At 37.2% G+C, this 17,567-nt stretch overlaps 1 protein-coding gene across 5 annotated transcripts in view; it reads right to left on the bottom strand.

The window, feature by feature from the left end:
* The window catches only part of COP1 (COP1 E3 ubiquitin ligase), a 257,893-nt gene that overhangs the window by 219,619 nt on the left and 20,707 nt on the right, over positions 1-17,567 (bottom strand). For all 5 annotated transcript variants that reach the window (XM_045452820.1, XM_045452818.1, XM_045452822.1 and 2 more), the window contains exons 2-3: positions 12,373-12,432; positions 961-1,058 (exon numbers count right to left, since the gene is read on the bottom strand). In XM_045452820.1, coding sequence (XP_045308776.1) covers positions 961-1,058; positions 12,373-12,432 — 158 coding nt within the window. The remainder of the gene's footprint in view (positions 1-960; positions 1,059-12,372; positions 12,433-17,567) is intronic.

The raw sequence follows: 17,567 nt of genomic DNA, 5'->3' as shown, positions 1-17,567 counted from the left end.
CCATGTGCACACACTCTCTTCTCTCTCTCTCTCTCTCTCTCTAAAATAAAACAAAACAAATATTCCTATTATCCAAAACCAAAATTTATCCATAAAAAGAGAAGGTTAAAACCTAATCATCACCAAGATAATTTCTAGCTTAGAAAATCAGTAATTGTGACTTCACTATTCACTGGATACATGTGAGAATATACTTAATACGTGAAATCACTTTCTAACTAACACAGTACTATATTTTAAAATTCCTTCCATACTAGTATACAGTGCTCTATTTAGAAATTCACACAACTTTTGGACTCATTAAAGAATATTGCCTGAAAATCCTAGTAAATGCCAAAATTGTCAGAACATTATATTTCTTTCTGTATTTAACCATTCCAAAAGAAGTGTTCCAAAGTTGTAACAACTGATAGAAAAGTGATTCTAGAAACCCACATAGCAGCATCAATCCATGTTTCCAGGTTCAGGGACAAAGGATTCTGCTTTGTAGGACTTTCACTTCCCTTCTGCCTAACCTAGCCCATAAAGTACAGTCCTGCAGAGTATCCTACCGCTCAGTATTTCTTCTTTTCCTAAGTTCCTTCTGCAAGTTCTTTCCTCCCGAGACTCTCACTTCTGCCCCAGAATCACAAACAGCAGGAATGCACAACACTGTATAAAGATACAGTTGTTCTGGACCTCTGGCATTCCCCTTTAGCCTTATATTCTGTCCAGCCATCTATGTAACAAATAAGAGTTTTGTCAATTTTTCTTTATTTATGACAATTAAAAATACTAAAATATAGAACTGACAACACACGGTATGGAAAATACACCAGAACCCAAGGAAGGCTGAGGAAAGTACCCAGGTGACAGGAGAGAGACTCACTTTACCTCTAAACGGTTTTCTAACAAATTAGTGCCAACAACACTTTGGGGCTAAAATATTTTTACAAGTAAAGAATCATTCCAGAGACTCACCCAAGAAATTAGGATACAGATGGTCAATATTATCCACAACATAGTTACACTTGGGACATCTATTATTATCCTCCAAACTCTGATGAATACACTTGTAGCTATTAGCAGAAAAAAAATAAAATAGGTTTCATTAAATCAGTGAAGAATTAATAAAACTGGTCACAGAATAATGCCTATTAGTCTTCTATTTCTCATTTAAAACAAGTAATGTTATCAAATTTATTTCAGCTTATATTTTTTCATAATAAAGACATATAGGGCATTTATTAGATAATAGTACACAAAAGTTGTTTAAAAATGAACTTGAATAACAAGTCTACTGGATATAGAATGTTTAAAAACGTACTAACTTTTAAGTTTATGCAATTTAAATGTTATATAACAAACAATACCAAGAAAAGCAAATGCCTATGATTTAGTTAAGCAAATAAACCATTCATGTTCTTAGAGTGCTGATAACCTTAATACAAAAAGAACACATTCAAATAAAAAAAGAAAATAAGAGAAAAACATAAAAATCAGTAAGAAACATTAGTCAATAAGTAGTGAATAAGCATGAGAAAATCACCACCTTCAGTAGAATAAAAAAATTGATTTTAAATTATATATTAGTTTTTACCAAACAGAACGGAAAAATAAAGAAAATATGGTCAAAGTTAAGGAGCACATGTAAATATAAACAACCTTGAGGCGCCTGGGTGGCTCAGTCGGTTGAGTGTCCGACTTTGGTTCAGGTCATGATCTCACGGTTTGTGAGTTCAAGCCCCACGTTGGGTTCTCTGCCCTGTGCCAACAGCTCAGAGCCTGGAGCCTGCTTCAGATTCTGTGTCTCCCTCTCTCTCTCTCTGCCCCTCCCCTGCTTGCGCTCTGTCTCTCTCTCAATAACAAATAAACATTAAAAAAAAAAAAATTGTTAAGCAACCTCGTGTACTGATGAAGGAAATCTAAGTATCACATTTCCAGAAGCCAAGTAGTATGGAAAACCTTACGGTTGCACATTTCCTTTGATGTAATGATTTTATATCTAGGAGTTTATCCTAAGGAAATGAGCAGAGGTATATACACAGAAAAGTGTCTAAGATTATCTGTAAATAGCAATAAACTAGAAGCAACCAAAACACTAGGACTAAATTGACTAGTTTTGTAAACATCAATCCAATGCAATATATATGAAAAAAACCATATTGCAATACATAATATGCCATGAAAAATAATCTAATAACTATTAATATTTATACCTAGAGAAATAAGATTACAAGAAATTTTTCCTTCCTTACATTATACATTTCTGTAGTGTTTGACTTTTTACAATTGTCTTATTATAATACACTTTTTAAATACTGCTCTACTAAACCACAGAGAAATATCAAACTGACATGAAAAAAAATTCACTAGGGGCACCTCGGTGGCTCAGTTGGTTAAGTGTCCAACTTCAGCTCAGGTCATGATCTCACAGTTTATGAGTTCGAGCCCCACATCGGGCTCTGTGCTGACAGCTCGGAGCCTGGAGCTGCTTCGGATTCTGTGTCTCCTTCTCTCTCTGCCCTTCCCCACTTGTGCTCTGTCTCTCTCTGATTCTCAAAAATAAATGAATATGAAAAAAAAATTTTTAACAGAAGTTACTATATCAGTTTCTACTGACTAAAAATCTCTAACATAGTGCATACAGTACAATCTCATTTCTATTTTTAAAAACTGAATATGTGTACATTTAAAATAAACCAAAAAAGACATTCATCATTATGTTAATAATATATGCCTCTGGATCATATAATTATAGGAAATTTTTTCTTTGTAGATGTTTACGAGTGTCTATAGTAAAACAGTACTGCTTCTAACCATCAGAAAAAAATTATTTGTAAGAAATTCTAAGGGTGATTAGAAAGATGATTCCTAAAAAGATAGCAACTCTTTTATTCTGTATTCACATTACTATAAATTTTTAATTTTTATATCTTACTTCACTCTACCTTATCAAAACAGAAACCTACATCCATTAGGTTTCTCTGTTCTAATTATCAACTACTTTCTCATTTCACATTTATTACTTCCAAGATAAGTAAAAAGAAGACATCCTAGGGAATTAATGTAGCAGTGGTCTTAGGCCCAACACAAGGACATAAAGATCAGAGTAAACGGCTGGCACATAAGAGGCACTCAAATACATATTAAATAATATGCACAGTATTCCAGAAATAATATCACCTCTTGCAACTATGACAAGGCTAGGATTACTGTATTACCACAAGATAGGCTGCATATCTGCCAGAAAGTTTCCTACATGGAAATTTCAATGAAAGAAATAATATACTAAATGTTTAGAAGCATAAAGCAAATATGCAATTACAATATATTAAGATTCCATGTTCACAACATGAAAACATTTATAGTCTGCTTAGGGAAAACAGAAATGAGTTAATATTACCAGAAAATATTCCCACATGACAAGATTTAACTCTTAAAAAAATCTGCAAGTTGAAAAAAACCAAGTAATGAAGTAGAGTATCTGGGAAGGTATTAAAGATGAGATAAGGGGCTGACAGATAAGCAGAAGTCCATTTTGGGTTTTACCAAATGATAGAAATGAGCAAATATGACAAGTAGAACAAGCTGAGTTGTTAACCCAGTGAAAGAGGTTGTCAATATTCCTGAAATTATCCCAGAATCCAACAGAATGTCCTCCTCTCCTCTCTTCAGCATCCTAATCCTGTCCCTTGTTAGTAGGTTTACTACCACACTCCTAGAAGAAAAACCAGACTAGGACACAGCCAGAAGGAACTGACCTCAGAAACAAAAGTTCAACCGACTTTTCCACACTGCACTGAAAACATCCATCTATGCTATAAAATGAAAATGCATCAAATTACACACCACAGTATAAGCTGACACGACAACAAAATCAATCAAGTTTACCACATAGCATATACTGCCTCACTACCACCCCAGGTGGATCTGCCCTACTCTGAGAAACAGTAACTATCTTATTTTGTACTTATCTGTGTGTGTGTGTGTGTGTGTGTGTGTGTACTATTCATTCATTAAAAGCAAAATTTTGTTTTAATTCATCTGTCCCTTCAATGTCTAGCACAATATCCTCTAAGAGTTGGAACTAAATAAATACTGAATGCATGAAAAAACTAACTCTACTTCACCATCACCAGCACAGATGCAGTATTTTGGAATCCAAAAGAAGCATAAGTATCTAGACTAGTGATCAAAATAGGGAGGATAGAAGGATATATACCTGGGTCTACCTGAGAAGTTTTCAAAAGCTACTCACACTGCAACTGTTAAAAATAAGAATTCAGGGAGCGCATGGGTGGCTCAGTCACTTAAGCATCTGACTTCGGCTCAGGTCAGAATCTCACAGTTTGTAAGTTCAAGCCCCACATCGGGCTCTCTGCTGTCAGTGCTGAGCCCATTTCAGATCCTCTATCCCCCTCTCTCTCTGCCCCTCCCCCACTCTCTCTCTCAAAAACATTGAAAATAATAATTATGATGATGATGATGATTATTCAGGGGGCACCTAGGTGGCTCAATCGGTTAAGCATCCAACTCGTGGACATCCAATCGTAGGATGGACCCCTACACTGAGCTTCCCACTGAGCGTGGAGCTTGCTTAGGGTATTCTCTTTCTCTCTCCCTCTGCCCCTCTGCCCCGCTCATGCTCTCACTCTCTAAAATATAAACTGGGGCAGCTGGGCGGCTCAGCAAGTTAAGTGTCCAACGTCAGCTCAGGTCATGATCTCGCAGTTGGTGGCTTCGAGCCTCGAATCAGGTTCTGTGCTGACAGCTAGAGCCTTGAGCCTTCTTGGGATTCTGTGTCTCCCCCTCTCTCTGCCCTCCCCTGCTTGTACTCCGTCTCTCTTTCATTCTGTTTCTCTCACAAAAATAAACTATAATTAATTAACTAATTAATTCCGTGCTAGGGTGTGCTGACATAAATGGGTGTCTATGTCCTCTACTAAGTGTATTTCTGATAATGAAGAATGAGTATTTTGAAGTTTTGCCCTTTGCAACAACATGGATAGATCCAGAGGATTTTATACTAAGTGAATTAAATCAAAGAAAGAGAAATACGACATGATTGCACTTATATGTGGAATCTAAAAAACAAAACCAAAGAACAAACAATCAAACAGACTCCTATAAATACAAAGAACAATAATAATAAACAATAAACAAACAGAAACAGACTCCTATAAATACAAAGAACAAACTGATAGTTGCCAGAAGGGAGAGGGATGGGCAAAATAGGTGAAGAGGGTTCAAAGGTACAAACCTCCAGTAATAAAATAAGTAAGTCATGGAGATGAAAAGAACAGCATAGGGAATACAGTCATAATATTATAATAACATTGTATGATGACAGCTGGTAACTACACTTATTGTGGTGAGTACTGAGTAATGTAGAGAATTATTGAATCACTATGTTGCACACATGAAACTAATATAACTATACTTTAGTAATTTTTTTAAAATGAGTATTTCTCGGGGCGCCTGACTGGCTCAGTCGGTGAAACATCTGACTTCGGCTCAGGTCATGATCTCATGGTTTGTGGGTTTGAGCCCCACATCGGGCTCTGTGCTGACAGCTCAGAGCCTGGAGCCTGCTTCTGATTCTGGGTTTCCCTCTCTCTCTGCCCTTCCCCTGCTCATGCTGTCTCTGTCTCTCAAAAATAAATATTTAAAATTTTTTTTGTCTAATAAAATGAGCATTTCTCTATAGACGTATGATTACTATTTATTAAGTATATACCTATCTATGAGATATAAATATACTTGTTTTTTTAAACTTTTGGAGCGTAATTTTTATTTGGGAACAGCCTCTAATGTACAGAAAACTATGCCACTTTAACCATACAAAGACCTCTTCAAATGTTTTCTCAAGCCCTCTATTCATCTACCCCTAATACACACAAACTTTCTGGTTTCTCTTCATTTTTCTGTAAGTAATTGTAGACACTAGGATAAATGGAGCCCTTGTCATAAATATCTTTTTCTCTCTGTAAATAGGGATGAGTACATACAGAAAAAAATCAGAGGAATTTTTTAATAATTCTGTTATTCTACGAATAATCAGAAAATTCTCAAAAAACAAAAAAGGTGGGGGGGACTATAAAAACAGCAAGGACAAATCAGTACCAGGCGTCATATATAATAACCAGGTATAAAGAAAGACTAGGAGCACCTGGGTGGCTCAGCTAGCGGAGTGTCTGACTCTTTTGATTCCGGCTTAGGTCATGATCCCAAGATCATGGGGATTGAGCCCCACGTCAGGCTCCACACTGAGCATGGAACCTGCTTAAGATCCTCTCTCTCTCCCTCTGCCCCCTCCCCCACTCTCTCTTTCTCTAAAATGAGAGGCGTCTGGGTGGCTCAGTCAGTTAAGCACCCAACTTCAGCTCAGGTCATGATCTCACAGTCCATGAATTCGAGCCCCATGTAGGGCTCTGTGCTGACAGCTCAGAGCCTAGAGCCTGTGCCAGATTCTGTGTCTCCCTCGCTCTCTGCCCCTCCCCCACCTAAATGCACACACGTGCTCTCTCTCTCTCTCTCTCTCTCTCTCTCTCGCAAAAATAAACATTAAGGGGCGCCTGGGTGGCGCAGTCGGTTAAGCGTCCGACTTCAGCCAGGTCACGATCTCGCGGTCCGTGGGTTCGAGCCCCGCATCAGGCTCTGGGCTGATGGCTCAGAGCCTGGAGCCTGTTTCCGATTCTGTGTCTCCCTCTCTCTGCCCCTCCCCCGTTCATACTCTGTCTCTCTCTGTCCCAAAAATAAATAAACGTTGAAAAAAAAAATTTTTTTTTTAAATAATAAAAAATAAACATTAAAAAAATTTCTTTAAATAAATAAAATGAAAAAAAAAAAAAGACTAACAAGAAGATGCAAAATGATGGATTAGTCAAAAGTCCCAAAAGACAAGCAGATATGCTGAAAGATAACAACACTGAGAAATGCTATTATAATTACTTTGTAATGAAATGAAACAGTAAATCAGAACTTGGTAGACATGAGATCTGAGAAGCAAGGTGCAGAGGACAAGCTGGAGGCACCAAAGAAAAGGAGCAAACCTTATCTCTACGTCACAAAGAAGCCAGATTTCTTTCATTATACAATTAAGTTTGGTTAGACAACAGCTAATAACAGACTGACTGTCAAGCAGGAATAGTGTCTCCATCCTGTTACTAGGAAAGAGTTACCATTTATAAGTGGGATAAAGGATAAACAGTTCATATGGTCCAATCTGATTTAGCGTTAATAATTTGGATGAAGTCTGGAAACAGCAATACCGCTTGGCTCCAGATTACCAGCCAAGGTTAAGTTAGCAAGGAGTTGATCCAACAGGCTACTGTTAATGATTGAGGTTCCACTGCATTACATGATAGAATAGGATAAATAATGAGCTTTTGCTTTAAACAAAAGTACAAAATGCCTTACAGTTTCGTAACCCTGACAACAGGACTGCCGGCCTCCAAGTTTCCTAGTTCCTGCCAACCTTATAGTCTCTATTCTACCAAAACCTGTTCTCTGGTAGGTATTTTAAAACACCTTCATATCAGGTTACAACAGAACTTGAGTTATAACAAAGATCTAAACTTAAAACTATTTTTATTTGAAGGGAAAAACAGATACTTACGAAATCAATGGGGTTTTCCAACAATGATGTAAGGACACACCATGAAGATTATAGGACTCAATGAAAAGGCCAGGTTTATTTAATTATAAAGTCAATCAGTAATTTATTACACTTTACAACTTAGTGAATTATTGTACCGATTTAGCAGACTCTGCAACGTCCTTTTAAAATGCCACAGCAAAAACTGGACAGCGACATGCAGAAAAATGAACCTGGACCAGTTTCTTACACCATACATAAAAATAAACTCAAACTGGATGAAGGCCGTAAGACAGGAAGCCATCAAAATCCTTGAGGAGAAAGCAGGCAAAAACCTCTTTGACCTCGGCCTCAGCAACTTCTTACTCAACACATCTCCGGAGGCAAGGGAAACAAAAGCAAAAATGAACTATTGGGACCTCATCAAAATAAAAACCTTCCGCACAGCAACGGAAACAATCAACAAAACTAAAAGGCAACTGACGGAATGGGAGAAGATAGTTGCAAACGACATAACGGGTAAAGGGTTAGTATCCAAAATCTACACAGAACTTATCAAACTCAACACCCAAAAAACAGATAATCCAGTGAAGAAATGGGCAAAAGACATGAATAGATACTTCTCCAAAGAAGACATCCAGATGGCCAAATGACACATGAAAAAATGCTCAACTTCACTCATCACCAGCGAAATACAAATCAAAACCACAATGAGATACCACCTCACACCCGTCAGGATGGCTACCATTAACAACTCAGGCAACAACAGATGTTGGTGAGGATGCAGAGAAAGAGGATTTCTTTTGCATTATTGGTGGGAATGCAAGCTGGTGCAGCCACTCTGGAAAACAGTATGGACATTCCTCAAAAAATTAAAAACAGAACTACCCTACAACCCAGGAATTGCACTACTAGGTATTTATCCAAGGGATACAGGTATGCTGTTTCGAAGGGGCACGTGCACCCCAATGTTTACAGCAGCACTACCAACAACAGCCAAAGTATGGAAAGAGCCCAAATGTCCATCGGTGGATAAATGGATAAAGAAGATGTGGTATATATATACAATAGAGTATTACATGGCAATCAAAAAGAATGAAATCTTGCCATTTGCAACTACATGGATGGAACTAGAGGGTATTATGCTAAGTGAAATTAGTCAGAGAAAGACAAATATCATATGACTTCACTCATATGAGAACTTAAGATACAAAACAGATGAACATAAGGGAAGCAAAAATAATATAAAAACAGGGAGGGGGACAAAAACATAAGAGACCCTTAAATATGGAGACCAGAGGGTTACTGGAGGGGTTGTGGGAGGGGGATGGGCTAAATGGGTAAGGAGCATTAAGGAATCTACAGCTGAAATCACTGTTGCACTATATGCTAACTAATTTGGATGTAAATTTTAAAAAATAAATTAAGGGGCGCCTGGGTGGCGCAGTCGGTTAAGCGTCCAACTTCAGCCAGGTCACGATCTCGCGGTCCGTGAGTTCGAGCCCCGCGTCGGGCTCTGGGCTGATGGCTCAGAGCCTGGAGCCTGTTTCCGATTCTGTGTCTCCCTCTCTCTCTGCCCCTCCCCCATTCATGCTCTGTCTCTCTCTGTCCCAAAAATAAATAAACATTGAAAAAAAAAATTTTTTTAAATAAATAAAAATAAAAAATAAATTAAGTAAAATGGTAAAAAAAAAAAAAAAAGAAAAAGAAATTTAAACACACACACACACATAAAGATATACCACAGGAAATATAAAAGAGGAGGGCAGTTAGGAAAAATTAAATCCTCATTTTATTTTTTTTATGACCTGAGCAAAAGTCGGGTGCTTAACCAACTGAGCCACCCAGATACCCCAATGTTAATTTATTTTTGAGATAGAGAGAGAGAGACAGTGTGCAAGCAGGGAGGGGTAGAGAGAGAGGAGACAGAATCTGAGGCAGGATCCAGGCCCTGAGCTGTCAGCACAGAGCCCAACACGGGACTCGAACTCACCGCTGAGATCATGACCTGAACCAAAGTCTGACCCTTAACCAACTGAGCCACCCAGGCACCCCTAAGTCCTCACTTTATAATTTGGATCAAACATCACACCTTCAACACTATGAAAGAAAAGGAGGTGAAGCGGTAGGAAGAGAAGGGGGATGAAGGAGAGCAGCAGCAGAAGAAACAGGTTGAGTCACCAGACAAAGGTAAGTTTTAGAGCCAGAACCGGAATCCTGGTTTACCAACTTCAAGACCCTGGTGTTTTAGCTCTGTATCAGTAGTTCTCACCTGAGGGCAATTTTGTCCCTTACATGATATCTGACAATGTCTGGAGACATTTTTGGTTGTCACACTTGTGGGAAAAGGGACTGCTACTGGGTAGAGGCCAGGATAATGCTAAACAATCAACAATACCCAGGGTAATCAGCCACAACAAGGAATTATCCAGTCCAATATGTCAATACTGCCAAAGGTTGAGAAAGCCTAATCTGAATCATCCGATTTTCCAGAAATGAAACCCCAAAGTCCCGAAGGGACATACATGGTTTCATATGGAATGCTACAGTGCTGGATCAATTAATGAACCAAAGAAAACACTACTGTTAAACAATCAGCCTTAAAAGACTAAGACCATACATGTATCAACCTAAAAGCAAGACACATGTGACCAGAATTTCAGTAGCAATATAGCGCAGAAAGTGATTCATGAACGGTAATAATGTCAATGCAATGATATACCAGGAAATCAAAACTATTTAAGGAAAGATGGCCTTTATTTAAAAACTGGCAAAAAAAAATTCTGAAAGAATACACCATCACTCCTTACTGGTGATAACTTACGAGAAGGTATACAAATAAGGCTTGAAAAATGGTGACATTTACATTTCATGTACATCTTTCTGGACAATAAAAGTTGTTTTTTAGCCAAGAGTACATATGGCCTATTTTAGTAACTTGTATTTTAATAAAAAACTGTGCAAGCCAAGAAAGCTATTTTTATTCTAAACTTCTTTTTAAATGACTGGCAGATTGGATTCACCTATCAGGGATGCATCATGCTCCAAATCAACCTAAAGTACTTACAAAATGACACCCCTGACTAATGAATATCAATCTACCAGATACTGTACTCTATTTCAGAATAAAATCAGGAGTCTAACTTCAACATGAATTAGAATATAGGGACTATTAGAACACAACAGAAATACTAAGCCAAAAATATTATATCAACAGCGTAAATTTATGGAGATGACTGACTAGAAACAGAATACACCATCTCCAATCAAAAAAGCACATAAAAGGGGCGCCTGGGTGGCTCATTCAGTTAGACCTTTAGCTCAGGTCATGATCTCATGGATCTTGAGTTCAAGCCCCACATCGGGCTCTGTGCTGACAGCTCAAAGCCTGTAGCCTGCTTCAGATTCTGTGTCTCCATCTCTCACTCTGCCCCTCCCCACAAAAAAATAAACAAACATTAAAAAAAATTCTTTTACACGAAAAAATAAGTAAAAGGAATTAAACATACACAGATTACATACCCATTAGGATAGCTACTGTTAAAGAGAAAAAAAAAAAAAACAGAAAATGACAAGGGTTGGCTAGAATGTTGAAAAATTGGAACTCTTGTGTACTGCTAGGGGAAATATAAAATGGTATAGCAGCTATGGAAAAGAGTATGGAGGTTCCTCAAAAAATTAAACACAGAACTACCCAATGATACAGTAATTCTGCTTCTGGGTATATACCCAAAAGAACTGAAACCAGGATCTCAAGGAGATATTTATATACCAATGTTCAAAGCACCACTCTTAACAAGAATTAGAGGGTGAAGGCAATCAAGTGTTCATTAACAGACAGATGAATAAACAAATAAAATATAATATACACACACAATGGAATACTATTCAGCCTTAAAAAGGGAGGAAACTGACATATACTACAAGGATGAAACTTGAGGACATGATGCTAGGTGAAATAAGCAAGTCACAAAAATACAAATACTACTTGATGCCACTTACGTGAAGTATCTAGAATAGTCAAATTCACAGAAACAAAGTAAAATGGTGACTGACAGAGGCTAGGTAGGGGAAGGGGAGAAACCCTTCAAGTAAGGGTATAGTTTCAGCTTTGCAAAATAACAAAGTTCTGGAGGTTAATTGCACAACAATGTGAACAAACTTAACATTTCTCAACTTAAAAATGGTTGAGATGGTAAAATTTATGTTATGTGTATTTTACCCCCACTAAAACTTTTTTCAATACACAGATGAATGTGACATATATACAAGACTAAGCAACTAAAGATAACACTGAGTAAAATGTTAAAATAGAAAACACAGATCTTTTTAATCCCCTAGATCCTTTTTGAATGACTTTCTAACCTCCTTTCCTGGGCCTCACACCTATCCCCAAAATGAGTTAAAGGTGCTTCATGCTTCAATCTAATTATCCAACAACCCCAATTTTCTAAAACAGTAATCAAAGCTCTGTAGCAATCAACCCAAAAGTCTTAAAATCCATCTATAAGGGCAATAGTAAATTTCACAATTACAAATAGTAAATTTGTAAATAGTAAAATTGTGAAATAGTAATTTCACAATTACAAATAGTGAAATTTACAAATAGTAAATTTCACAAAAATTATGCACCAACCATATGCTTACTGACTTGAGCTGTTGAACCTGTAAAAATATATCAATCAAAGAAATTACAAAATAACCAAAATTATTTTAAAAACATAACTTCTTGCTGGCTACATGTACACACAAGTTAAAAATCAAGACAATTTTGCTAAATGAAATCATCTTACCAAAAGCTGTGGCCACATTTCGTCATGTATGCTTCCTCAATCATATCAAAGCAGATAGGGCTAAAAAGAAAATAGGAAAATAATTGACACATTTTTTCCAGCAGAGTGATTACAAATTGACAAGGCTAGTAACAATACCAACAAAATCGTATTTCAATATATAGCTAAGACTTCAAACATTCTATCAATGAAACAGAATTTCTGTTGAGTTGAAGGTACTTTAAGGGATTGGTGGTAAAATGACAATTTGTTCAAGATAGGTCTAAGTCACCAAGATCTAAGTTCAATTAAATGAGTAAATTAAAATGGCCCCAATACTTTTTAATTTTTAATAATGCAATGCAGTCACAAGAGTCCTTAGGAGTTCTACTACCATTCACAATCATCCCTATACTCAAAAGCACCTAACTCAAATGCTGTTTTACTTCCTATTTCAAAAAAAAAAAAAAAAAAAAACACACTAGTTTCCTGAGTGGCAAACTTACAATTCCATTATCAATAACTCTTCTAGATAAGGAAGATGGTAATTATAGCTAAGACTTACAAAGTACAAATGGTATCCATTAAAATAATATTAACTCGTAATTTTTTCAACAAAAGTGTTGGTAGGTACATATTACTAGACCTATTTAATGAGGAAATCGAGGCACAAAGATGCTGACGTCACACAGTTAGGAAGTAACAATTTTCAAACTTAGCTCCATGCTCTTAACCACTATTCTATACTAATTCCAGATACTGCAAGTTAAATACCAAGTCGTACCAACATAACCACAGAGTTCTGGCTAACAAAAGGTAGTTATCAATCTGAGAGGCCACTATCTACCAGAAAAAGACGAAGTCTTGTAAAATGAGATGTCCCTTTATCCTTGCCTCTTTTTCCTTCTGAAACCTCTGATAACGTCTCTAGAGATACAACAGCCATCTTCTGACCAAGAAGACAAAAAATAGTAAGCTAGAAAAATAGGATACTGTTCCTTGATGACATCCTTGAGCAATCTCATCATCTATGGACTGCCTAACTCTGGACTTCACATTACATAAGAAAAGTAAATTCTCACTTGTTTAAGGCAGTATTTATCAAGTTTTCTGTCACTGGCATACAAATCAGATCCCTACTGACAATACATGACATTCATTATATAAAATGAAAATTCACCCACTTCTTCAAGAAAAATTTCCTGGGCATAACTACTATCTTAGAATGTGAAATCATATTTTAAAAAAAAGTTATAAAATCAGAACATCGCACATGCTCAGAGTTTCACCACATACAGTGTGTTGGCTTAAACGGCACTGGTTTTGTCAGCCTCTCTCTGCTGGAATGAGAAAAAAGAGCTCTCCTAAATGCAGGAATTTGGTCATTTCTCTTTTGAAACCAAGTCCATCTTGCTCCTGTTTGATGGAGTTAAGAAAACAGGGTTGGGGTCCCTCCCAAGAGCGTGTGGATGCACTGTGTAGGCTGATCCCAGTTGTGGATGAAGGGTTTTGAAGAGCAGATGTGGAAAGGACAGATTTTACTTCACAAGTACAGTTGGTCACTGGCTGCTGAGACAGATGTCTTAAGGCTCAAAACCCAGAGTGGAAGGTACGTTTATGCCCTCTCCTTTTTTTAAAGACTTTATTTTATTTTTTTTTTAGCAGTTTTAGGTTTGTAACAAAATTAACAGGTAGGTACAGAGATTTGCCATATATTCTCTGGCCCAAACACATGCACAGCCTTTGCCATTATCAACATCACTCACCAGAATGGTACACTCCCCCCACCCCCTGCCACCAGCCCCGGGGATGAATTTAAACTGACACATCAAAATCAACAAAGTCCACAGTTTACCTTACGGTTCACTCTTCATGTTGTACATTCTATGGGTTTGAACACAAGTATAATGACATATATTCATCATTATAATACAGATTATTTCTCACTCTCCTAAAAATCCTCTTTGCTCTGCCTATTCATCTCTCTCTCCTCATCCACAGCACTGATCTTTATCTTGCCTCCACAGTTTTGTCTGTTCCAGAATGTCATATTTGGGATCATACGGTATTGTAGCTTTTTCTGATTGGCTTCTTCTGCTTTGTAATATGGCTTTCGGATTTCTCCACGTCTTTTCAAGGTTTGATAGCTCATTTCTTTTTAACGCTGAATAATATTCCACTGTCTGGACGTACCACAGTTTACTTATCCATTCATCTACTGAAGGACATCTTGGTTGCATCCAAGATTTGGCATCTATAAATATAGATGTTATAAGCATTCAAGTGCAGGTTTTTGTGTCTACATAAGCTTTTAACTCCTTTGGGTAAATATCAATGGGTGCCTAGTTAAATTATACGGCAAGAATATGTTTAGTTTTATAAGAAATCACCAAACTGTCTTCCAAAGTGGCTACACCATTTTTTCATTCCTACCAGCAAAGAATAAGAGTTCCTGTTGCTCTATAACCTCCTCGCATTTGGTGTTGTCAGTCCTCTAAGTTTTAGCCATTCTAATAGGTATATAGTGACACCTTGTGGTTTTGATTTGCATTTCCCTGATGACATATGATGTAGAGCATCTTTTCATATGCTTATTTGCCATCTATGTATTTTTTTTTAATATGAAATTCATTGTCAAATTGGTTTCCATACTATGTGTCTTTTTTGGTGAGGTGTCTGTTGAGGTCTTTGGTCCATTTTTTAAATCTTATTATTTTTAAGAGTTCTTTGTATATTTTAAATAAAAGTTCTTTATGAGATATGTCTTTTACAAATATATTCTCCCAATCTGTGGCTAATACTTCCATTTCTTAACAGTGGGTTTCATAGAGCAGAATTTTTTTTTAATGTTATTTACTTAGCTTGAGAAAGAGAGTGAGCAAGTACACACAAGTGGGGGAAGGGGCAGAGAGAGAGTTAGACAGAAAATCCCAGGCAGGCTCTGTGTGCTGTCAGCATAGAGCCTGACACAGGTCTCCATCCCAAGAACCATGAGATGGTAACTTGAGCCAAAAACAAGAGTCCAACCCCGCATACCAACTTTTTAAACAGCTCTTCTAATAAATCATGTTTAAAATTTGGGGGAAAATGGAGCACCTGGGTAGCTCAGTCGATTAAGCATCTAACTCATGATTTCAGCTCAAATCATGATCTCAGGATTCACGAGATTGAGCCATGCGTCATCAGGCACTGAACTGACAGCATGAAGCCTGCTTGGGATTTCTCTTTCCCTCTCCCTCTCTCTCTCTCTGCCCCTCCCCACTCGTGCATGTGCTCCCTCTCAAAATAAGTAAACAACAACAACAAAAAAAAAGATTTGGGGAAAAAGACCTTTCTGTTCCCAAAGTAAGTATGTTTATAAATTTAAGTAATAATACCATCATATCTGTTATGCTGCATTAACTCAGGCTTAGAAGCAAGATGCAGAATGTCTTAAGAGACTGACCTTAGTCCAGACTTCCATCAGTGCCACCAATGAACATTTTAAAGTTGACCCCAGCACGAAGAAGAATCAACTGTAAATACCTATCAATATTTTCTCAGAAATTCCAAAATTTTTAAACATTCATACATTCAACAAATTACATATTAGGTACTGACTACATACCAGACACTGTTCTGGATACCAAGGACAAAGAAGTGAATAAACAAAAATCCCCTCATGGTTCTATAATCTAGTGGGAAAGACAGACAATAAACAAGATAAATAAGGTAGACCTTATATGATAAGGTTAGATAGAGACAAAGGTAAGGAAAAAATTAAGCAGGGGAGGAGGATAGGAAATGTTAGATTGGGTTAGACAGAATAGTAAGAGAAGCCTCAATGAGAAGCTGACATTTGAATAACTATTTCAAAGTAAGAGGGAAACAATCTACACAGAAATCTGGAAAAACAGCAACCAAAAAGTAAGAGCAAGTACAAATGCCCTGAGGCAGGAGTATACCTGATATGTTCAGACTAGCAAGGTGGTCAGTGTAGAGTAGAATAACCAAGTGGGAAAATACTAAAGATCAGGCCAGAGAAATAATAAGGGGCCATATAAAAAATAAATTAATTAAATTAAATTAAAAGGGCGGGGCACCTGGGTGGCTTAGTCAGTTAAGCATCCGACTTTGGCTCAGGTCATGATCTCGCAGTTCATGGGTTTGAGCCCCACATCAGGCTCTGTGCTGACAGCTAAGAGCCTGGAGCCCACTTCAGATTCTGTGTCTCCCTCTCTCTCTGCCCTTCCCCAGCTCGCACTCTGCCTGTGTATGTCTCTCTCTCAGAAATAAATACACATTAAAAAAAAAAAAAAAACACCTCTCTTGAAACATGTTAAGGACTTTGGATTTTACAGTGAATAAAACAAGAATTTACTGGACAATTTAGAACAGAATGGCCCAATGTGACAAAGTGATAAACCAGATCACTCTACCTTATACATTGAAAGAACACTAAAGGAAAGCAATTGTAAAACTAAAAGCTCTTATAATAATTTAGCTGAGAAATGACACTGGATTAAATGACGGTAGTAGCAGTGAAGTTGATGAGAAGTGATCAGATTCTGATATAATCTGAAGGCAGATCTTTGGTTTGCTACGGATTAGATATTAGCTATGAGGAAAATGAATCATGGATTTTAAGCTGCAAACTGAAAGAAATTACAGTAAGTTTATTTCACAGAGAGCTCTAGCATTCATTAGTTTATTTAAAAAAAGAGAGAGAGAGAGCAGGACTACAATACATGTCCTATCGTGTGTTCCTCCAATACCAAAAGTTGTATGCGGTACCTAAAAATTACCATCAGGTGAGTTTAAACAGAAGTATTTAAGGAATGGCTTCTGAGTAATGTGTGAATTAACAAAGTTTCCATTCTTTTTACCAGAGCTAACTTTTTTTTTTAATGTTTATTTTTGAGTTAAAGAGAGTAAGTGGGGGAAGTACAGACAAAGTGGGGAACAGAGGATCTGAAGTGGCTCTGCACTGACAGCAGAGAACCCAATGTGAGGACAGAACTCACAAACTTTGAGATCATGACCTGAGCCAAATTCGGACACTTAACCAACTGACCCACCAGGTACCCCTACGAAAGCTAATTTTTTATCCCCATTAAAGATCAAGACCTCTGGCAAAAAAAAAAAAAAAAAAAATCAACAAAAACTAATCCTAGCCATACCACCTACAACTTTCTAACTTTGAGTCAAGTGTTAAACCTAATCCTGTTTTCTCATTT

Source organism: Leopardus geoffroyi, chromosome C3 (genome assembly GCF_018350155.1).
Source record: "Leopardus geoffroyi isolate Oge1 chromosome C3, O.geoffroyi_Oge1_pat1.0, whole genome shotgun sequence".
Classification (NCBI taxonomy): Eukaryota; Metazoa; Chordata; class Mammalia; order Carnivora; family Felidae; genus Leopardus; species Leopardus geoffroyi.
Note: the sequence above shows the minus strand (reverse complement) of the source record. Positions and strands in the feature narration are given on the sequence as shown.